The sequence below is a fragment of the Perca fluviatilis genome, chromosome 10, assembly GCF_010015445.1.
Source record: "Perca fluviatilis chromosome 10, GENO_Pfluv_1.0, whole genome shotgun sequence".
Classification (NCBI taxonomy): domain Eukaryota; kingdom Metazoa; phylum Chordata; class Actinopteri; order Perciformes; family Percidae; genus Perca; species Perca fluviatilis.
In genome coordinates, this window is record NC_053121.1 from 31,468,483 (window position 1) to 31,491,852 (window position 23,370).

At 39.3% G+C, this 23,370-nt stretch overlaps 2 protein-coding genes across 5 annotated transcripts in view; one reads left to right on the top strand and one right to left on the bottom strand.

Annotated features, from left to right (window-relative positions):
* The window catches only part of LOC120566557 (LIM and calponin homology domains-containing protein 1-like), a 65,979-nt gene extending 48,604 nt beyond the window's left edge, over positions 1-17,375 (bottom strand). The window contains exons 1-2 of the mRNA XM_039813079.1: positions 17,289-17,375; positions 16,382-16,687 (exon numbers count right to left, since the gene is read on the bottom strand). Of these exons, the coding sequence (XP_039669013.1) occupies positions 16,382-16,483 (102 nt within the window). The 5' untranslated portion in view covers positions 16,484-16,687; positions 17,289-17,375. The remainder of the gene's footprint in view (positions 1-16,381; positions 16,688-17,288) is intronic.
* Positions 17,376-17,416: 41 nt separating this feature from the next.
* Positions 17,417-23,124, top strand: LOC120566411 (catechol O-methyltransferase-like). Of its 4 annotated transcripts, XM_039812844.1 has the most exons (5): positions 17,417-17,500; positions 19,276-19,382; positions 20,440-20,734; positions 21,353-21,549; positions 21,697-23,122. In XM_039812844.1, exons 3-5 carry the CDS (start codon positions 20,479-20,481, stop codon positions 22,039-22,041), a joined length of 798 nt encoding a protein of 265 aa, XP_039668778.1. In that variant the 5' UTR covers positions 17,417-17,500; positions 19,276-19,382; positions 20,440-20,478; the 3' UTR covers positions 22,042-23,122. The 4 variants fall into 4 exon arrangements, with proteins under 4 accessions (XP_039668778.1, XP_039668779.1, XP_039668777.1 ...); XM_039812845.1 differs by lacking the exon at positions 17,417-17,500 and having other exon boundaries at positions 19,237-19,386; XM_039812843.1 differs by lacking the exon at positions 17,417-17,500 and having other exon boundaries at positions 19,237-19,382.
* The last annotated feature ends 246 nt before the right edge of the window (positions 23,125-23,370 follow it).

Here is a 23,370-nt window from a genome sequence, read left to right on the forward strand (position 1 = left end):
GTAAGCGGTGTGTGGATGGTGTAATTATACAGATACTTTTGAGGAAAACGGTGATGTCAAGAAGGATTTTAACCATTCACAGATTTTAACAAATGTATTTTGGTTCTCTCTCTTTCTCTCACTGTCAGACACACATAAAGCTACACATTAAAATTGATTTTATTCAGTGGCTTCGCTTCACTAATGACTCCAAAAGTAACAAAACATTAGCATGCTAAATCCAGATACCGCCATTTGTGGGTAAAATTATAACAAACAGACAAATTGCGGTGTCCTTAAGCCTGATTGTATCTGCGGTCATAAAATGTGGGTTCTTCTGTTCTGTCTCACTTCTGCTACTACTGTATTGTGCGTACACACAACATAACAGGTTATCGCTTCATTTTAATGCTACACTTCTAATGAAGTAAATTATAGTAACAGCTGCGTAGAAGGAATTATACACAAAGAATGAGAGATATGGAGAATTTAAAACAAAGAGAAAGTGGATGCCACCAGGTGCAAAGAGATTAAACAAAAATGGTTCATCATAGGCCAAATTGGATTGTCTGGGCAAAACAGCGAAACACCACAAATGAACAAACTCAACTTTTCAACAATGGGCCATGCAAAGCAAAACAAGAAGCAATGAAGGAGAAAAGTTAACTTCACTACATGGCGGTGTGACAATTTGATTTCACAAAACCATAATCTCTCTTTGTAATACCATCTTGAAATGGTTTTCATTATTTTTTTTAATCTTGTTATCTAGTTAAAGGTTTTAGCACTACACTACCTAGAGAATGATGTCAATTAAACAGTGCAGTCAATATGATGGTGTCCATTTCCTCACATTTAAGGATGTCAATGAGGTTTGAGTTTTTGGACAGCAGGTGGAGCTATTTATGGTTTCAGTCATGGTGGTTTGTATTACTCATTTGATTATCCAATTCCTCTTCTGTTCTGCTAACTTGTTATTGCTGCCTCTAGTATCATAAAACATCAAGCTTCTTTGTGCCTTAAGACATATCCCATTAAATACCTATAAAACAAATACTGTACCTCACACAAGGTATACAAAACAGCAATGCAATGCTTTCATGACCTGGATATAAATTGGATCACTGCTGTGTTGCATTAGTAACAATTATTTTAAACATTTTCTCATGCTCAAGCAAATCGGATTTCAGTTCAATGGTAATTAGAGCAGGTACAGTAGTTTATATAAAGTTAACAAGTAATTTCATCTTGCTTTGCTTAAGAATAGAAAAAGTTATGAAAGGCAGAAAAGGAGGGACAGTCCATTTTTTGTCTTAACTACCCTTCATTTTACACGTTAATGCAGTGACTGTAGGTGCAACAAACAGGTTTACTACTTAATATCTGCTTAAACTATATTTATGGGGACGGGGTTCCGACTCTGTCATTTATACTTCGCGCTCATTAGTGAAATGAAGTGCAGATGGATACTTGGAAATCATCAAAACATGTAACTGGTGACAAGACCACCCAAGGTTTTACTCTGAGGACTCATTATTGTGCAAAAAACATCCAATAAATTATATATCTCTTTAACAAATAGTCTTCCAAAAAGATGAACTGAGTGGTGAAAATCACAAAACCTAAATTTAGGTCCTGAGAGCTAAACATTATTATTCATCTGATTCAATAGAGGAATTTCAACACTATAACTGTCAAATCAGAAGAGCAAGCATGAAAGAACGTCAGAACAAGTAAGGAATGGACGCTAATGCAAATAACAGCTAATGGTTTTAGCTGAATATTAATAGTAAAGAATCAGGAATGGCAGCACAGGGGCAGAAACAGGCATGTTATCTATCAAAAAGCCAAATGCCCTAAAAACGGTGTACTCCTTTATATTACTTGCTAATGAAAGGCCTTTAATACAAAAGTAATAACATTTCTGAAAATTAATTTGTGTACATGAACTAAAAAAAATATTTTTAAAAACAAATTTATAGCATTAAAGAATTAAATCATGTTGATTATACAGAAATTATCCTCTGATGTAAGAGAAATACCCTAGAGACAGCAATGCTGCATCATGCAGCCCTGTCCAGACAAATGCCAGTCAGCTGAGGGTCGATTGTGTCTCTTTCCAGAGTGTGGTGACAGCATGTATTGTTGTCGGGGGGGGCGACCAGCTGGGGATCTCCGTGAGTATGTCTGTATGCTTGTGTGAGTATGTGTGTGTGGGCTCAGGAATGCCGAGTGTTCATAGAATCATGTGTATGAGACTGTGTGTGTGTGTGTGTGTGTGTGTGTGTGTGTGTGTGTGTGTGTGTGTGTGTGTGTGTGTGTGTGTGTGTGTGTGAAACAATGAAAGGCATCCCACTCAGTTCTAAAAGCCTCCATTCATGGCGGACCTGAGTCATCTGGTTCTCTGCAGTGCAAAAAGAAAAAAAAAAAAATAATAATAATAATAACAATTTCACATTTTGCTTGAAACAACAGAAAATAGCGTTCTATTAAACAAGACAAGAGAGGAGGTCACCTTAAGGCCCGGACACGTAGAGCCAATAATCGTCCAGAGCCGATAATCGGCCGTTGAACAGTCTGGCGAGGTCAGTGACTTGAGTCTGTTCCGTGTGTTCCGTGCCCTAGTCCGAGGGACCGTCGTCCTTCATTTTGGCCGATTTGACATGTATAATCGGCAGGGCGGTCACTGCCGGCAGTCGGACTCAAATGACCCATCTGATTGGTAGAGTGCTAACCCGGAAACGTGGAGCGGAATGAGCGTGACTAGAGTCTCTCAAAATTTGACAAAAATCTTTTAAACTGACCTTTGTTGATCTGAAATGAAGACAGATTCAGCAACTGCACGGCCTATTTCTTGCTTAAAATGTTTTCAGAAACACGTTTTGGTGAACTATTTTAATACAATATGAGATCGTATTCTAAACAAGCCGCCATGACAGGCTGGCTTTGAATTTCCGGAGAAAACAAACCCATGTGACGCGTTCATCCAATCAGTTGCCGGTTTTCATTTTTTGGGGCAACAATACAGATTACTGCCGCCGCCCGGCACGGAACACACTGAACAGACTCAAGTCACTGACCTCGCCAGACTGTCCAATGGCCGATTATCGGGTTAGTGTGTCAGCGCCTTTAGGCTATAACCAAAGCACAGTGGTGAACCGAACGACCAACATCGCCATCCTTCTAGTTCTAGCCGTGGTGTTAGCAAAATGGCTAAAACATTGACTTGTGATTTTGAAAAGATCATGTGCAATAGAAAAGAGCAAGCCAAGAGCCAGGAAGAAAAAGGCAGAATAGTCTTTTTTAATGACATGGTGTCACATTTAGGGCTGCACAACATATAGTTTTTTTGAATAGTCATTGCAAAATCAACTAGTGCAATATACACATCGCGAAAGGTTGCGACAGATCACGATAGACAAAAAACAGATTTTTAGTTGAAAGTAGAAAACCACACATTAAAATGTAATGTCGTTCATTTTTAGTGGTGCCTTTTATATTCAATTCAATGTTCAATTTGTTCAATAAAAGAATGTTAGAAATGATGTCCTTTCATTTGTTTTAAATTCAACAAGCAATGTGTTGTATGTTAGCAGAATACTGAAAGCAGCAGAACTGAGTACACTTTAATATCTGTTTATTTAAAGTAATATCGTTATTGCAATATTCTACAATTTTATTGCATATCGCATATTTTCCTCATATCGTGCAGCCCTAGTCACACTACTGCTATATGACTGTCAGTCAGCCTGCCATCCAGTGCAGGTTGCACTTGCTCCCTCGATAGTCAGAAAGAGTCCAGGTCCCCAGTGTCCCAACTCAGAAAACTAGGAAACCAGCTCAGCCTACATGACCCAATTAGAAACATCCCTCGGACGGTGGAGAAACATCGTTCTCTGTCCTATCCATCAAACAGTCCCATATGCCAGCTAAGAACAGCTCCTAATGTTGCAAGACACAGGAAGAAGTGTAACACCTCACATGGTACTTTTTATGACTCATTATGCTCTTTTTCAACAAAATAAAGTGTCACACCTACACTAGAATTCTACAACTGTTGGGCATAGGCTCCAGCAGAAAAACACACTTATTTACTGAAAGATATTTGCTGGACAGCCTGGGAAAGAGTCATTTTTCTGTATTTAAGTATTTCCCAACTGGTCTAAGAACTTGAACCTGTAACCTTTCAGTCAAATGCCCACAAAACAAGCAATAAATTGGAGTTGAATGGGAGGCATGCAAAGTGACCCACAATGCCTGTAAATAAGGGCAATCAATAGAGTGCTGGCAGATTACATGTCAGAGGAGCTACGGCCTGTAATTATGGGCAAGGATTAAAGAACAGGCTTGTGACTGAAAGTTTGAATGAGTGATGAGAAAATCTGTTTGGAGGAAGTGAAGAATTTTGTGGACGTTAAACAATAACGTGGTGGTGATGGTGACTGTACAGACCAGATTTCAGGTATGGTTGCGCTCTTCCTGTATCTACTCAAGAAAAACACGGTGTTGAATACTTTGGATTGATTTGATTCATTTAAAGAAGACAAAACTGAAAACAGTTCTACAGAGTTTTCTGTGTCCGTTTCAAGGTACAAAGTGGTTTGTGGCTGCTGCTTAATGAAAATGAGAGCAGATCCTTCAAGTTAAACTTAAAGGGTAACTACCATTTTTTTTAACCGTTAACCCTATTTTCCTATGTTTTGTGTGTAAGTGACTGATAGCAACAACAGTCTTTGAAATTGCCAACAACGGCAGCCACAGACCGGGCTGCAATGTTACCCTATGGGACAAATGTTCAGCGTCAGTTAGCCTCCTCTAAAAGTGCTGTTTTTACTGCTCAGATTATTATTCTAACATAGTCTGACAACATTATAGAAAGGATCCCTACAGAGATAGACCTTTCTTTTTAACCAGATACAGCTCTGAGAGCGCTAGCGCTAAAGCCACCAGACTCCATTTAAAAATAAAAAAAAATAAAAATACTTTTAGTGTGTATAGAGCCAGCACATTTTCACATGTAAATCGGTAAACTATGTGTTTATTTCAACCAAAACTAGATTTGTGATGGTTGGAAAAGTGGAAAGACGACTCAAAACGGCTTTTCATAGTTTTATTTAGTTTCTGTCGACTTTGAATGAAGTGTATTTTACGAGGCTAATATGACTGTTTATTTACATGGAGTCTGGTGGCTTTAGAGAACGCAATTTCGCGGATGTTTTTAGGTTTAAAAAAAGGATCTTACTCTTTAACAGAAAGTCGACCTTTGAAATCCTTTCCATAATGTTGTGAGACACTTAGAATAATAATCTCAGCCTGTCAATAGCAAAACAAGCATTTTTGTGAAGGTAAATACAAGCTGCACAACTGCCCTATTAACTTACATTGTAGTTTGTTTTGCCGCAGCCGACTGCAGCGATCTTGCTTAATACTGGACCAGTGTCAAAGATTGTTGTTCCCATCAGTCACTTAAATACAAAAACATAGGGAAATAGGGTAGAAAAAAAAACGGTAGCTACCCTTTAAAGAGCTTTCATTTTATGGTTAGTTCAAAGGAATTATTAACCGAAAACAACTGTAGGGCTTTTCGGACATGCTGTGGCTTTCATGATAAAGTAGCACAGCAAAATGCAAGAAGACTACATCATAAATTCTGCTTCAAGAGTCCCTTGGTTTGGCTTTGTTTTCTTTCAGGAAAAGTATTAATGGCAAGGTCTTAATTGAAGCAAGTTAGTGCAGAGACCAACAGAAGGAAAGTTTCTCCGGCTCATTAGCTTTAATTTCCCTCTTGAATGTCTCATCAATTATCTAGGACTAGATTTGAGTTTTTTTTAACATTCAGATTGAGCCCGACCTCAAGCTTGCCAACACCCAATCCACTGTTGGACGCAGCCACAGTAAAATGTGTTTGCACTACCAAAAATATTTCAGTCAAAAAGGCAGATCTAAGTACACACTAGGAAAAGGATAGAAAGTTGCTGATAGTGATGTACGTAAAACATATCCATAATGCAATCCTAAACCTATTCTACTGTTACAATGTAAGTTGTTTTGGATGAAGGCATTCTCTACATGCATGACATTGACTGCTAACCTCCCAGTCCTCACAGATTCATGCTGTCAACATCCGTCAGTTATGTTTCTCTTCAGAGTGAGTATTAGGTGCATTGGCTAGTCTGGCAAGTCACAACAATTGTTAACAGCTTCCCTGCAGAGATTGGCAGTGCAGCCCTGGCACACAGCTGGCTGTACCTCCTTCACTCTGGTGCTTATTGTGTGTGTGTGTGTGTGTGTGTGTGTGTGTGTGTGTGTGTGTGTGTGTGTGTGTGTGTGTGTGTGTGTGTGTGTGTGTGTGTGTGTCGCACTGCAGTTTGAATGCCAGGCTGCCTTGCTTTCTCCTCCTTGAAGCTCTTTTTTTCCATCCAGTGCATGAACACACAGACCTGACAGTTGAACAAGATAAATGTTCACCTTGTCACAGATAGACTTGCAACATCAGGCACTAACAGACCCGCACAGACATGTACACAAAGCGAGAAAGTCAAAGGGACATCCAGACTGAGCAGCTGATATTCTCAGTGCTCTACTCTTGGTGGCTGTTTTTAGAATCCCATTTTTCTATTCATCCAACACTTTTCTATACTGCCAACTCCAGTTTAGGGTGCAGGAGAGCTATAGGCTATCCCAGCATGCATCCTGGACAGGTCGCTGGTCTATCACAGGGGTAACATGTAATTATTTAATATTTGACTGGCACTGTTTCGTAGTCTCATATGTAAGCCATGCCAGTTTGTTGGTAGGACTTAAAACTATTTTCAAGCCTACAGTACAATCTCATTTAAATAAAAGAAGCTTGAAAAAGTTTGACAATGAAACAATGAAAGGATAGAGTGAGTAAGAATATGAATTTTGTAAGAATACTGTTTTTTGTGATTGTTGTCATCAAGCTAACTGGATAAAGGTGCTTTCGTTTCACCTAGTTGCCTACTTTATTTGAATATATTTGGTTGTGAAATAAAGTACCTGCAGATTTTACTAGATAAGATAGGTTCCTCCCTGCTTCAGAGGAGCACATTTTTAATGCCTTTCTACTTTGGCAGGCATAGCCTTCAAAAAGCCACTTTGCAATTATTGTAAGTGAACAGCAGCCAACAAATCCACTCATTTATTTGAAAGCTCCTTGAGATGAAAAGCATTACACAAGTCAGCTACGAGCAGCAGGACACACATGAACACTAGAATGGCTGATGATCAGTGATGTTGCCTTCAAGATCAGCTACAGAAAATGTGATAAGGAAACTGTGGTTTTTATTTATTATTAATATATTATTTATTTTTTGTCAAAATGTCGGTGCCAATATGACACTGGATTTCCAGAAAACATGGAATACCTTAAGAGGATTTCTGTTGCCTGAGTAACTGCATGAACACAGATGTACAGACATACAAACCTAGTGAAGAGGGAGGGGGGCTAATCTCCCCATCTAGTTTGTTAAGCCACCACATGATCACTTCTGACCCCAAACATGCGTGTGTGTTCATAAAGACCCATCTGGACCCAGACTGGCAGGCATTTGCTGCATTGCACCATCTTACTACGTGGGTTTTTGTTTGTTTGTATGCCATGCCACTCTTCACAAACTATCCAATCAATAAAGCTGACCATATCTATGACTCCAATAGCATTCATAGGATTTAAAAGGTATATAATTAGTTTCAATCTAGAATTTTAAAAGATAGTTGTATCAGGTGGTTGAAATATTAGAAAAAGCCTATACTGTATGTTTAATGACCAGGCCTACTTCTCTGAAACATATATTCCTTGGTTCTTTCACTAATTCCACTATGCCAACACACCAGCACTTTTCCCTGCTTCACCAGGAGAGGACAGATAGCTTCTGCTGAGATTAAGAAGATCATAACCCCAGCATTAGTGATTAGCATCTTACTTTCAGGGATTTCTCATTTGTACGAGTAGCTGTGTGGCGCGTTTTTATAATTTTATTGAAGCTCTGTCTTTGCCAGTACACAAATCAGTGTACTGGCAAAGACAGAGCTTCAATAAAATTATAAAAACGGCAGCATCCAATTTTGTACTGCACTTGTATCAGCTACAGCAGCTGAGCAGAACATAGATGGTTATGCTGCGACTTGTTCAATCAATAATGCTTTTGATGCTTTCAATCTAAGCAACATAAATAAATGACAAACCACAATACCTGTGGCCAATAAAGCTTATTTAACAAGCATTTGGAGCCTATTGCACTTAGTGCCATAAAGGTTGCGTTTGAGTGTATTTAAGATTATGATCAGCAGCATCTTGCCCTGTTGAAAATGTAAATTAAAAGTAGCCTCACTCTCCCAAGGGAGAAAGATATACATAAAACATAATATAAATTCATGTCACCTGAATAAACTGTCAGTCAATAGCTTAACAGTGCAAACCCCCAAACACATTTTTTTTTATTTACCCTGCTTACAAAATGACCATGGATCAGACTCATTATCCATTTAGTCCGAATTGCTTTAATATGACATTACTTAACTATGACAGTAAACACACTGAGAACAGATGTCATAAATGTAGCTATGAATGCAGAGAAACCAAGTGAAAGACTTGGGCAGCTCAAATAATAATTATATACAGTATATTAATCATGTCCATGTTTCAACTTAATTCTGACTCTGGAATAATACACTTAACTGTGTACTCTAAGCTCATCATTCAAGCTGCACAGTGAGAAGAGGGGGGTTGTGGTTGACCATGGATTTCCAGTTCATCTGAGCATTAAGGTGAGTGATGAAGGGGACATCCTGAATCTAGCCTAAACCCTTCTCTGACAGATACTTCCTTCTAAAATTACATTCTTCCGTGGCTTGTAGTCATAGCAGTGCATCTCATGTACTTTGATAATAACGGACAAGAAAGCTCAGCACTTAACACATCAGTCCATACTGTAGGAAAGAATGGCAATGCCCCCAAACTGGGAATGATATCATGGATGAATTCAGAGGCGCCTACAAATCTTTCTAAGCCCATGGAGCTGGCTTTCCAAAAACAGCCTGGGGCCAGAAACACAGAGGTGTGCTGTATTGCATTTTTTTCATGTTCTGTTGCCGTCACGTCATCCAACAAGGAAAAGTGCCCTTACGAGGGAAAATTCAAAACATTTCCATTTTATATTCCTGGTACGAAGCTTATCCTCTTACTGAGAGCAACGTGTGGACATTTTGACAGACAAATGGCTGTTGATGGCTGTGGATTAGTTTCTGTAGGATTGACCTTTTGGCCTGTTTTGCTGAGCATCAGGCTATCATAGCGCTCAACGATGAGACAAAGATGGTTTCCCCATGTGTATACATCAATAGTGTACGGTATGTGCAGGAAAAAGAATTGCGAAGAATCTAATCCCAATTTCAAAAGGAAGCTAGACAATTCACATTATGATGAATGCCAATTAGAATCGTATGTGTCAGCTTTAAAAAGCTGCCTCCACTTCATTATGGGAGTTTTTTAAGCATCATGATTTCAAGGATGTCAATTAGTTAAATTCAAAGCATTCTGATTACCTAAACATCAAACAATTTTATATTGCAAAGGGAACCGTTTAAAAAAAACATACGGTATATTGCAAAAAGTAGACACACTATGTTGAAATTACATGAACACATATTAGTGTGGACTGCAACATTACTAAACATCCATTTATAAGGGTCCCTTTCTCTGACGTCTCTCCACACGGGCTCACTTTCGCTTTCATTTTGGTAAAGGAAAAATACATAATGGATGCTAGTTATTTCTTTCACTCTGAAATAACAGCACCTTCTGAATGTTTTGTTCCACAAAGCACACAAAAAGAATTTCAGTCAACCCAATCACGAAACCTTGATCTAGTGTTACATTGTTGAGACAACGTACAACCACTATTCCCATATCCTGTTTTGCAAAGAAACATTAAATGTAGCTTTCATCTAGGAATCTAGGCATATGGAAGTGTGGAGACACTGTTCTGACGGTTCGGGAGGATCATCATCAGTGTTTCGGTTCTTGGCAACCATTACCCTCTTTTCCCCATTTGCGTGGTTCATCCTTTCTTTGCTCCTTAACTCAAAGTTTCCAAACACCAGGGCCAGTCATAAAGTTGGCACTTTACACGGAGCCCACATGCTTCCTTACCTATTTACATAACACTCACAGGGAAGGCAAAATGTTGCCACACAGGTAATTTCATGGAACCAGGTGGATTTTCTGTTGTTTCTATTTCATATCAGAGTCTGGCAGTGGCCATGGTGTCTGGAATAATAGTCAAGCTACAGGCTACCGGTAAGCTAACATTAACCTGTGTCTTTAGCTGCATGCTACCAGCCGGTAAGCTATGCTATCCAGTGCCTGCGGGGATTTTACCTTCTCGAATGCTGTGGTTAACATGGGCTGAGTCGTTATGTTGGTCTGTGCTCTCTTGGCCATCTCTCTGTTTTTTTTATTAGCTCTCAGATAATCGTTGTACACTTAAAATGTCACACAGTAACATTCTCTTGTGAAGCTGGGTAGGCCACTGTTGCATAAGTCAGACCAATTAACACAACATTAAGGCAGCGCAAAATAGATAAACTTCAGCTACTGCCATCGGCGCATGTCACCTTATTAGCCGATGGGCCGACAGTAAATAGGGCGGAGATCTGGCGATTCCGATGTCCAGCCGATGCATCCCTATCGATCAGTATTTCGCAAAGCCCAAGAGGACGTCCTCAAATGTCTTGTTTTGTCAACAACTCAAATATATTCAGTTTACTGTCACCAGGAGTGAATAAACTAGAAAATATTAACATTTAAGAAGCTGGAATCAGAGACAGATTAATCGATTATAAAAGTAGGTCACAATTAATTTAAAAGTTGACAACTAATCCATTAATATTTGCAGATCTATTTTGAATATAATTGTTTTGTGTGTTGGATTCTATATACACACATTACATTACTGCACACATATCAATAACACTCCTAACTGTTAAATACTATAGGTTAGGGATAGGGAATTTAAATCTCCAGTCACGGTGATAGACACACTGGACAGACATCTAATAACATGAATCAGTCTGGTGATTTGGCTGTTGAGTACAATGATATCACTGGAATTATATCAACCATTGACATGTAGATGATATCACTTTTCAGGCATGTCACAATGGAACTTTGTATTATTCACAGCCCCCTAAACATGCCATGACTTGGACAGAAGGAGATGGGGGTTCAAGGATAGAGAGACAAAGATACACACACACACACACACAGAACTAACAGAGAAGAGACACTAAACTAGTTGAGACAAGCTCTGGAAAATAAAAGACATCTTGACAGGATTATTTACATTACAAATGTTTGACGCATAACTCAGCTATATCAAGCAGCAACAAGAGAACGAGTGACATCGCCAGGCAACTAAACAGCCAAGTAAACAGCCATTTTCAAATCATCAAATAAAAGGAAATCACAATAATAACCATGAGATATTGCAAAAAGTGTGCAAAGACCACGGAGCACATTTGTTTTTGTTGTGATCATATTGAGACCCCTTTCTGCAGGGACCACAGGACAAAACTTTAAACTTGAATAGACTAAGAAAAGACTTAGTAAAAACACTAAGCAGGGCTCCAGACTGCGCCCAAAATTTGAGAGTGTGCGACTGAATTTTACATCCAGTCGCACATGTGCGACCATTTAAATTTTTTTTTTTACACGTTAAATGTTGAAATTTCGGTACCTGAGAGCGCATAGGCGTAAGCTTATCTCTCCTCTCTGAAAATTGACAGAGAGCGGTGCTCCGACACAAACACACACACTCGCACACACGCAGAGCTGCAGACGACGCAAACTACGTCGGCTCTGCAGTTTTGTTGAAGTCACAGTGAGTCACGGAAATGCCGTGCCGAAAGCGGTCGCAGTGCTGTTGACGTTACATTACACTTCCTCGGAGACGAGCAGCCAGGCACAACAGTGGTTTCTATGCCCTGGTGACTGACTGACAGGCTGAGGTTCTAAGGCAAGACAACTTTATTTCTACAGCACCTTTCAGCAACAAGGCAATTCAAAGTGCTTTGCATGAAACATTAAAGAGCAATTAAAAACGGTCATGATGAAAATAATATACAAATAATATACAAATACAATAACAAAACAAAATATATACTGTCATGACAGCGATGGGGCTGTCAGTTTACCTTATATGTTGCATCTTCAAAAGTGACACTGAATTTGAAACAGCACATTGTAATTTCTGCATCTATTATCAAAGTATTTATTAGTAATACAGTGGAAATTAGTTGAAATGTGAATATTTGGTTAGCATGTTGATTTACGGTGTGTGCCCCTAAATTTTCTGGTTGTGCCCCTAAAATTTTCAGTTGGGGGCCACTGTGCTCCTAGTGAAAAAAGTTAGTCTGGAGCCCTGCTAAGCATCACACATTAAATACCTGACTTTTGTAGATATTATGCAGGCACAGAAAAGAACACACCAACATATCACTATCAAGCTTAAAATAAAAGAGAAGAGTCCAAGATGGCCTGCCCTTTTTTTTGCAGACACCAGAGCCGACTCTGCCTCCCTCTTTAAGCAGGTTTAAAATCATGTAGTGCCTTCTAAGCTGTACAAGAAAGCCTCTCTGGCAAAACGGTTTAACTGCCAGTCTCCATAGACTTAATTCATTCGTCGGTTTTTATGGAGTATGATTGACTTCAAGGAAAATCAGCACCCAAAAAGAAATACTTAGTGAGTTAATCTCTCATACTTGGCTTTGTTGAAGTCTGACAAGATATCTTACTACACTATTACATGCCAAACTGGGATTGCTTTTCTTTGCAAGTTTTTTGTTACATTTGGTTTGAGCTTTTTCCATTTGTTTCAATGCAAAGTATTCTTGTTAATTTATCCATTGGATGTTTTTCCTACATAATTGTCTCTGTTGAGTGATGAAATTATGCAACTCACAGTTATGCTTTGATATGAATTTACCAACAGCCAATAGTCCTCAACCACCATTCAGAAGAAAGCCATTTCATTAAACCACTAAGATGTATGCTGGGGAAAAAAACAGTCATATCATTTCATTGGGTTTCCATTCATGCAAACACCCTGTGGCGATATGACACAAATCAATCAACCTCATCAAAGGGCCATTCAAGCTCTGAAGTTCAGAGGAGCCTAAACACCGTCATTAGCGCCCGTGTTACTGATGAGATGGTGAGAGGAAGTGCGGCCAAGGAAGTAATGAGTGCAGGTGTGAATGCTTCATCAAGGTGTTGGGTATTACAGATAGGGCCATTGGTTGCCATTTGTCTGAGCTCAGCTCCCATGGTGACACATTTGACAGAATTACTTTGTAATTCAAAGTGGATGTTAGTGAGCGTTACAGTGCGTTCCATTTGTACTCCGATTTCCGAGTTGGGAGGTCGGACAACCTCACAGTACCCCAAGCTCAAAATCCAACATGGCTCCTCAGTGCATCAACACTAGTGAAAGCTGTGATAACAAACAGCTTATTAGCACTTCTGTCTTATTTTTGTCTCACAAAATCAGTCGCACACACAGTCCTGTCCAACTTCTATTTGTGGACATGTTACGCTGATTGTCTGCACAAAAAAAAGCTTAATGGGTTGTTATCAACTGGAATTGCTAACAGAGGCTAACCCAGCTAGAGAAAATCTCACTGTGAATTCTGACTTGTTAAAACGTCATTCCCAGCTCTGGCGCAACCAATTACTTTAGGTATATAATAAATGTATGATACAGGTTTCATAATTCAGGATATGTCAATTTTACTGTAACAGTGGTGCTACGATAACCTACAGGGTAAAATCCTATGCTGCACTATAAATAAGTTTCTACTCCGGATGCAACTATGAAAGCATAAATCTGGTTTTCAACAGGAGTCTTAGGGGTTTCTGTGTGGTTAGCTAGTGTGCAGCAGAATTCAAAGTATTCTCACCTGCCAAAACAAACTTAAGTTGTAAATTTAAGAGTTACTGCTCCAACTTATTGAAAAAAAATATATCATGCCAAATACACTTGGTGTGAACAGGCCCTAAAATAGCACAAGGAAGTGATCAAACATGCCTCTGCAAAATATGTCTGTTATCTTGATTAGTTTTCTTGTATATGTAAACTGGACGGCCATTGTTTAAAATGGCAAAAGATCAAATGATTGAGATATGCCTTCTCAATCAAGAATTCAATATTGGCATTATGGGTCTAGGACAGAATATAAACAGTTACAATTATTATTAACAGCTAACGCTAAAATGAAACAAAACAAGAGGGCAAAGAAAGACAGTAAAAGTTTTGCTTACAACCAAGGATGTGTAGTTGGTGAAGCACACAAGTCCACTTTGAGGATGCTGGCTAGAGTTTCGTTACACGTTTTGCCACTGACAATTCTTGGCAAACAGGAGACCCGTTGTTAACCTGTACCCTAAAGTCCTGACACCATACACTAGGACAAAGAAATTGAATATAAGTCGTCAAACATTGGCCGTCGGGATGCTAACTGAGATTTTGCGTTGTTCAATTCATTGAAGATACAGTGACCTGTCTCTGGTTCCCTGAGGTGACTGAAGGACTATGACCAGGTGTGTATGGGTAATGAAATCAGTCCCCACGGGGCAAGGGTGATAGAAGAACAACAGCACAGGAGTAGAATCCGTTCACTCCTGCCTTTTCAGCTCTCAGCCCTGATCTGCCTCAGAGATTCTAGGTCAGTAGTGGCTTTTTAAAGATGTGATATGAGCCTCAAAGGAGTTTTGTGCTAAATAGGTCTGTTATGCCGCTTGACATTCTTAGAGAGGATCTGTCATTTTCAATAGTACGTTAAGATGTAATACACTTTGATGAGTACACAGTATGGTAATAAACTACACATGCCCCTTTCCCTCAAACGTGATAAATTGACAGAAAGTTGAAACTGACTTTTTTTTTTTTTTAAAGAATAGCTTGCCTCTTGCACATGTAGGCAGTAGTAGCATTATAAAATGGTAACATAACTGCACATGAGCTGCAAGCATCAACAACAAGGTAAGGAACGGCTGTAATTCGTTATCCACGTTGAATTAACCACCGGTAGTCAAGGCTGATTGTTTGTTTGTGTGATAGGGGGTGACAAATCAGGGAAGGACACGTCAGGACAGATAAGACCCAATCAGGAAGCAAACGTGGGTGTCTGCATCATTGTTTCCAAAGGTCTCCGTTTCTGCCCGTCTAGACTAAAACGCAACACTGAAGTTTTCAAACTAAAACAGGGTCAGCAGCGTTTCCAGAAGACTCCATTCTAGGGGCTCGGAAAAGCTGGAGTAGTGTGGACGCTAAGCATAGCATACATTATGCATTTTGAAACAAAAATGTAGAAGTGTTGATGTAGCCTCAATGTGTCAATGATTAGTGAAATGTAAATGAGGGAAGAGTATGGGGGCCCCCACAGCTCTCTCCTGTACACAGGCCCCACAATCCTTAGCGACGCCACTGCTACACTGAATCAATCTCTTCTGCCACAGTGGCCTTCAAATTAGATTTTAGATTGTTAAGCCTTTATGTCAACCTGCAAAGCTGTGACTGAATTCCACCAACATGCCACAGATAATCAGCCAGACATCAGAGTTTTGAAGGCTGACAAGAGGACAGCTCACTGCAGGATGACAAAGTCAAATGCAATGGGGGCAGGCAAGTGTCGTGATTGAAATTCTCCCAGAACAAAACCTTGTTTGTGTGATTATTGTCCACCAGGCTCGCAATGAAGCAAAAATCCATTCCACATGATGCATTCATTGTTTTCAGTTAAACAGGCACCAGGCCCCACAGCAGCCAAAGCTACTGTACAATGGTCCTCACCAAAAACAACTGAAAGCCTGCTGCAACATTTAGGAGTGTCTAGTACAACTGTGTGCAATATCCTATTTAGGATATTACGGTATTATTATAGTTAGGTTATATCATTAGAAACTAAGAATGTAACTTTCTATTTTGAGAGTAATAAAGTAGTTATTAACCCAGTATCGGGTTTCAGACCCAAGTTATTAGAAGAATGTAATATTGCAAAAAGACTAAAATAAATTCAACATATTCCCCAAAAAAAAAAATGCATTAATGAGTTAACAGGCACACTGTACCCAATGCATAAACTTCATAGGAACATTGTTGGGGAAATTTCGTCAGTATCTGAGTCACCTTTCAACAGGTGACGAAGCAATAAAATCAAACTGTCGTTTAAATGAGAAAACGCTGCAGATACATGCTGCAAACCAATAACTAAGGCCACATAATGAAAACAAAACACCTGCACAAAAGGGAAGCAAAGTGTTGATGATGTAGTAAGTAGTATTAAGGTAATATTTGGACTGTGTTTGTGCTCCGTGACTCACCTCTATCCATGTCTGCGCCTCCTGAAACGCTGAGTCTGCGGCCGAGTCGGTCACAGGGTGATGCTGATGAGACTGTCCTATGTCTGCAACCGGACTTGCCATTGGCGAAGAAGATCTGCTCTCCAAGTATTGTAAAGCCTGTAAAAAGGTGTAAAAGCAGCTCAACGCGCGTTATTCCACCGAGATTACACGTGAATTGTGTCGGTCAGCCCGTTCTCCTCCGTCGGTTGTAGGTGTAGCAGCAGCAGCAGCACCGGCGAGGCGAACGAACCAGTTGCTGCTCTCCAGTATCGCTCCTGTTGCGGTCTGTGGGAAGACAACCTGCGTCAAGTCAGCCAGAGTGACGTACAGGGCTTCCGGTGAAACCGCTCAAAATAAAAACTTCAGTCGCATAATTGGGCGCATTCAAATATAACACAATTATTACAATAACTGTGACAACAGACACGTTGCGTAGTTTGGATCCTTTCAGCATTTTCCAACGCAACGTTAAGCCGTCATCTCACTGAAAACTGACTGTTGAGCTACCTGATGTTGTCTTAACGTTAATTGGCCATGTTGCAGTTTAGCTAGCTAATGACAGAGGAACTCGGGACTCTGTGACATTCATAATGATAATTTACATAAATTACACCTTGAAAACTTAAAGAGTATCAAGGACTCGCAAATTGGAGGGCAGTCAGACTCAGTGGACATTGGAAAAGTCCAGGCTTTATCGTCATTCGTTAGCTAACGTTAACTTTAATGGCTGACGTTAATTGACGTTACAGTCACATTAGCTAGGAAGATACATAGCTAGGTAACGTTAAACAAAACTTAACCTAAAGATGTAAGCCATAGTGATGATCATGCATAATTTATCGGTAGTGCGCTAAATTAGTCCGCATCCGCCGAAAACTTAACCTACCGCCGACTTGAACCCATTTCCAGATTCCACAAGACTCATTTATGAAACTGAAATGAAAACGATTCCAAAGGCTGCACAATTTAAAGGGTGTTTCAAGTTGCAGACTGTTGGCTGCAACAAACCAAAACGCCACCACCAACCGGAAGTGAATATGCGTGTATATTTCATATGTCAATGGTATATTTTGGCGGTAGAAATCATCTACAAGACAGGTAACCTGAAATTGCGTTTTTTGTTGTTGCTTGTTTCGTATGAGAAACATAGACTGTTAATAATATACAGTCTATGATGAGAAAGGATAATATGAACTAATTATTAAATAAGAAGTAACGCCAAAGCTACATTTATTACTAGTAGATAGAAGAATACTATTACTACTCTGATAACACTCACTAGAAAATAAGATAAGAAGATAAGTGAACGTCAGAGTAACGTTTTTTGGAAGTGCTTAATGTTCTAGCTAGCTAGCTAACGTTAGTAGCTAGTGTTAATTTACAAGAAGGATATATACCATCACCACTCGCTTATGACTTTTGGCTAAAGAAAACAGCAAATAACTTTTAAATGTGTAAAGTTAAATACAAATATTTGTTAATGTACGGCCTACTATTTCTTTGTTTGAACTGTATTCGTCTTTTGCCAGTTAGCTAGGTGTTAGCGATGTCAGAGTTTTCACTGACCCACTTTAGCCCACGAGAACTATTTGTTTGTCATTGTTTACAACTTGTATTGGTGTTGACGTACACGTGTGTCAGTGTTGTTACTGCGTGTTGGCTTACATTCCACCAGCCATTTGTTTAGGATTTTATTTTGGTCACAAAGCTGCTTTGCTTCCGGTAGTAATCTAGCTATTCCTGGCTAACTTGACGCAGTCGGACTGACAGGACTTGCACACCGCAGTATGATCCGCTCCAATGGCCAAAAATACACAGAGCAGCGCCGCTCCACCACCAGCCAATGAGGGCAGCAACACACTGGGGATCTCACCCTCACTTTCACTATATGGGGCAACTGAGAGAGCGGAGAGTTCACTTATTTAGAGCAAAGGCACCAAAAACAAAGGGCCAACTCTGATCTCCAGTCATTGATCATATGAGATAATTAACTAAATAATACAAATTAATCTATTTTCATATCACAAATTAGGCTTTTTGTCATCTGTGGTCTAAAAGAATAATTAAGCTCAAAGCTCAAGTAAAACGTTTGGTATACTTAGTTCCCCTTGGTTTCCCTCCACCAGGCCAATGCAAAAATAATGTCACTCATACAATAATGTATGAGTGACATGAAAATATGTAGATGCTAATGTGGAAAAACATTTTCTATTTTATTTACATTTTATTTCTTTTAAACACAGCCTTAAACCTCATGTTGGATTAGAACATTCCTAGCTTAATGGTCAATTCAATTCCCTCAGTCAGTTAATTCTTAGTTATTGTTGTCAGGGCCATTGTTTAGGCTATTTTAGGAGACATAAGGGATCCTTTGATATCTCACTAGTCTCCCGCATGGTCAGTTGTGTTCTCTGGATTGCACAACCAAGCCAGATGTAGACCTACCTACTTTAATCAAACGTTTTTCCCCTTAAGTCCTTTTTAAAGACACACAATTTCAACATTTGTAAGCACTATACAAATCAACATGGAAAGCTATCAGTTTCCTTGGTTTGATGACACCAATCAAGACTTTCCCAGGTCCTGCAGACACCTTTGTCCACAGGCTTGGAGATATTCTTACATCTTTGCTGACCTCTTGTGGAAAAATTCAGCAGTACTGAACAGTGGGAGGAGGAGCTTCAGGCAGGCATAGTTTTGTGTGTGTGTGTGTGTGTGTGTGTGTGTGTGTGTGTGTGTGTGTGTGTGTGTGTGTGTGTGTGTGTGTGTGTGTGTGTGTGTGTGTGTGTGTGTTCATTTGTAGTGAAGGTGTACTCACTCGCCACTCCTCTCTTCTGTTCCTCACGCTTCTATTTCCTGGATACAAAAAACAGTTCAGTGTTTCCATTATGCGGCTCCCCTTCTTGACTTCCAGGAGTGACAGTCCCATCTGTGTTTGACAGGACGTCCTCCTAACCTGGACAGGCAACAGGGCAGTTTGGCAAGTAATATACTTCTGCAAATACGTTATTATTTCTGTCTCAAGAAATCTGTTCAATGTGCTCCTTAAAGTGTTCATTTTCTTTGCATAAAATGTTATAATAAGCTACTAGAATATACACATCCACATTCTTCTTTTAAACTAAAAGCCATACTACACATGTAATATTGTTAGAAACATTGTAATTCAGTTGTATATGCAGTCAGTTTTATTTATTCCATGATGCAGTAGTCTATAAATCATGGACAGTGCCTCTAATAAAGATGAATATGAATTTAAACCTGGAGGGGTTTTGCAAAAAACTAACTTGATATTAATCATGTGTCCCTAAATCTTTGCAGTAAGAATCTATGTTTCTGATATTTTAATTGTTGAACAAGTTTGTTGATCTGTTAATCCAAAATTTTGTGGTGGTTGGACTCTCAAAGGATTGTTAAGCGTCTGTGTGTTTTTTGTTCCAGGAGCAGAATTTTTCAGTGAAAGCTCTTGCTGTAGTATTTGATTGGACGTAAAATATGAAAGTTATGGTTATAGTTGGACATTCCTACATTTAAAAGGTGCAATGATTTAGGAATTGAAACTTTTTTACAATTTAATGCCAACAGAAGTAACATAATGTATCTGCAGGGGGTGCCAGAAGTCAGTGTTTTTAATATAATAATAAGAGAATACTGTAAACAGTAATTTCAGTGTTTCCTGCAGTCATAATGTCCCCAAATCAACTTTTGCATGCCAACACACAGAACATTTCTTTTTTTACTTTAACTTATCTTTTAACCAAAATATAATCAGAAAATATCTCATAATGTATGACAAACACCTGGTCATGGCTATGTACATAATCTGCTGAAAATAAAGTTTTTTTTATTTATTTTTTTTGAACTCTTGATTTCTTTCTAGCACAAATAAGCAAGATTTGATAACTGGAACAGATAAGCCAACATCAGAATTAGAATAGGACTAAAATCTAAGTGCTACCAAATGGGTCACTTTTCTCTCTCAGTCACACTTCTGAGATCCACAAACTGATTTTAGATTATCTTCCTGTCATCCACAGGTTTCAACAGTTCTTCTCGTCTCCTCCAACGCTTTTAAAATGTGGCTCGTGGTCCTTTCTGTCCCGCTGCTTCCTGCCTTCATCATGGTATCCAGTCGGTATCGTGTCAAAGTTGCCGCGCTGGGACACCGAGCTCTGGCCTGGGCGCTGAGGCTGGTGCGAGGGAGAGTGTGTGTAAGGAGCACCCACGCCTTCGTGTTTTCCAAATGCACCCACGGCAAAGTTGACAGCGTCCTGGAGACCTTTGACCTTTACACCGACACACACCCCTCCCTCTGCATCAGCCCACAGATTGGTCAGTACGCATTAGAATCACTTTATTTACCAAGTGCATTAGTTACAGTTACCAGACAGCCTTTATGATATAAGCGCAGAGGGTTTCTGTTCAAATCTCCCAGATCATTACTTTAAAACTGTTGAGCGACTACAGATGAAAATTAGCTTTTTTGCTAACTCTGGCACATTTACATTTTGAGTGTAAACAAAAAATGTCAATTGATTTGCATTGTCCCTTTTAAATAAATAAATAAATAAATGAAAGTCTTTGTAACTCTTGAAATGAACTGTACATATCACACTGGGAATTTAGTATTTCACCCGACTGTGTCACATAATATTGTTTCTATCATCTTACATCCATCTGCATATTTATCGTCCATAAGTTTCTTAACTTATGTTAATAATACACCACTTTGTTTTACTATTACTGTATTCTGCCCACAGGTAATTCAAGCAACAACAAAAAAAAAAAAAAACATCGACTTTGGATGCTTCTTTAAACTGTGCTGTATGTACAAATAAAACAATCAGTGTTCAGGTCAATAATTAGTAACAGTTATGAGAAGGACATGTCAAGTCATCATCAAGATGCTGAAGGAATCAGCACCACCTCTGATCCTGTCATCTCTCCTAGGGGAAGCATTGGATGAAGCGGTGAGGCGTGTCCGTCCCTCCCGGGTGTTGGAGCTGGGGATGCACTGCGGCTACAGTTCTGTCCGCCTGCTGCGTCTGCTGCCCTCTGCTGGCAGACTGATCACAGTGGAGCTGGACCCGCTCACAGCAGAGCTAGGGGAGGAAATCATACTGGTGGCTGGCTTCAAACACTCCCAGGTATGCCCAGGGAAGATGAGCGTTTTTACTTTACTGTACTCAAATAAAAGACAAAAGTAGCTAACTTACCACTTTTAACAAGAAAGTAAAAAAAATAGAACTGAGGGATTCTGATCTCTCTTTTTGTGCTCTTCTGATTCTTTGCAGTTCCAGGTGTTGACATCTAGCTCGGCCGAGGCCATCTTAACTTTGCGTTCAGTTCTTGAGCTTAATCAAGAAGCTAGTGAAGGGCTCAATCTGGTACTGATGGACCATGACCCCCAGCAGTACCTTCCAGACCTGCTGGCTCTGGAGAGAGAGGAGCTCCTCTGCCCCTCTGGCTGCTCCGTCCTTCTGATCTACAGGAACCAAAGAGCCGGAGATCTCAGAGAAATCCTGAGTTACGTCAGAGCGAGGCCCGACTGCTACTGCATCAAGTCAACGCTTCAGTTTATGACAGAGATTATCTACCAAAAGGAAAGCATAAGGGTAGATAGGGTTAGCAGAATGTAAAGATGTGGGTATGTGCTTTCAGTTTGTGTGTACTATCTCAACCAGTAGTGTTAAATACTTAATCATCTCTAGTATTAGACAGTAACAATTTTTATTATTTTCTACAATTTGTCAAACTGTACTTCTTTTTTCCTTGGATGACTCGAGTGAAGAAACAAAATACAATTGTTTTAAGTTAGATGTATTTCAATATTGTAAATATATGTAAAACAGTTTTCATGCTGTAAAGTACTTAATAATCTTAAATATCTAATGGTATTACTGGAAATAATTGAAAGATGATATTAATATTCCTGCAGCCTTATTGTATGGCACCCAAATGACAAACATAACGATTACAATAACACACAGGTAGAGGAGATACAAAATACTACTTAACTTCTGTTGGTAATATTAACAAAATCACAAAGCTGCTTGCACAATCACTTCTCCCCACAACAAAGGGAACAAAGAAATGAGTAGATGTCGAGCACAGGTCAACCACTTGATGGCGCTCTCTGCTTTTTAAAAGAATAGGAGCTTAGGCATTGAACTGGTTTAGACAAAGCAAGCCTTTAAAGGGAGATGCCACCTATTTAAAGAATGGCATGTTATTCCTGCACGACACCTCAATAAATACTTGTAAACCTTTTTTTTTTGTTGTTGCTGCAAACAGGCCATTTAACCTTTGAATTTGTGATGTAAATACACCTTATGTTTCCTGATTTATTCATGACGAAAGATGATGATCCACAGAAACAGTCTTGTTTTGACGCCCACTCCCTCTCGTGCATGTTGTGATATTTACTTCCAATGTCAATGTTTACAATTAAAAATAAAGCATTATTGGGGAAATTGCTCCCAGTCTTTTTCCCCCTCCTCATTTTACAAACATCAGCATTTCTGCACAACTTGGCCATAATGTCAAGATTAAATGTTTCAGCATGCATTGCATTTTAAATGAGAAGAATCACTGTTGTCCTGTGGGTAGAGCTAAGACAGAGTTTTCCGAATTTGCTTCTAATGGCACTGCTGAGCCGTTTATAGCAGCTCGAAAGCCATTACTATGGTTTAGAGACAATTTAGTGCAGCATTTAAATAAATAATATTGGTGCATAAGCAGAATTTAATTAAATGCAATATTTCCAGGAGCCTAGGGGTGGGTCTAAAATCGAGGTCATTATTGTTACAGCGCGAGGAATGTTAAATTATACAAACTTAAAGAGCTTACTGCATTTCAATAGAGACAGGTAGAAAAAGAAAGTCAGGAGAAGCTAATATAAATACATTACATTGTCAGGGATGAGAGCTTTGTAAATCCATCTAGTTTCAGTGTTCATCACTGTGAAT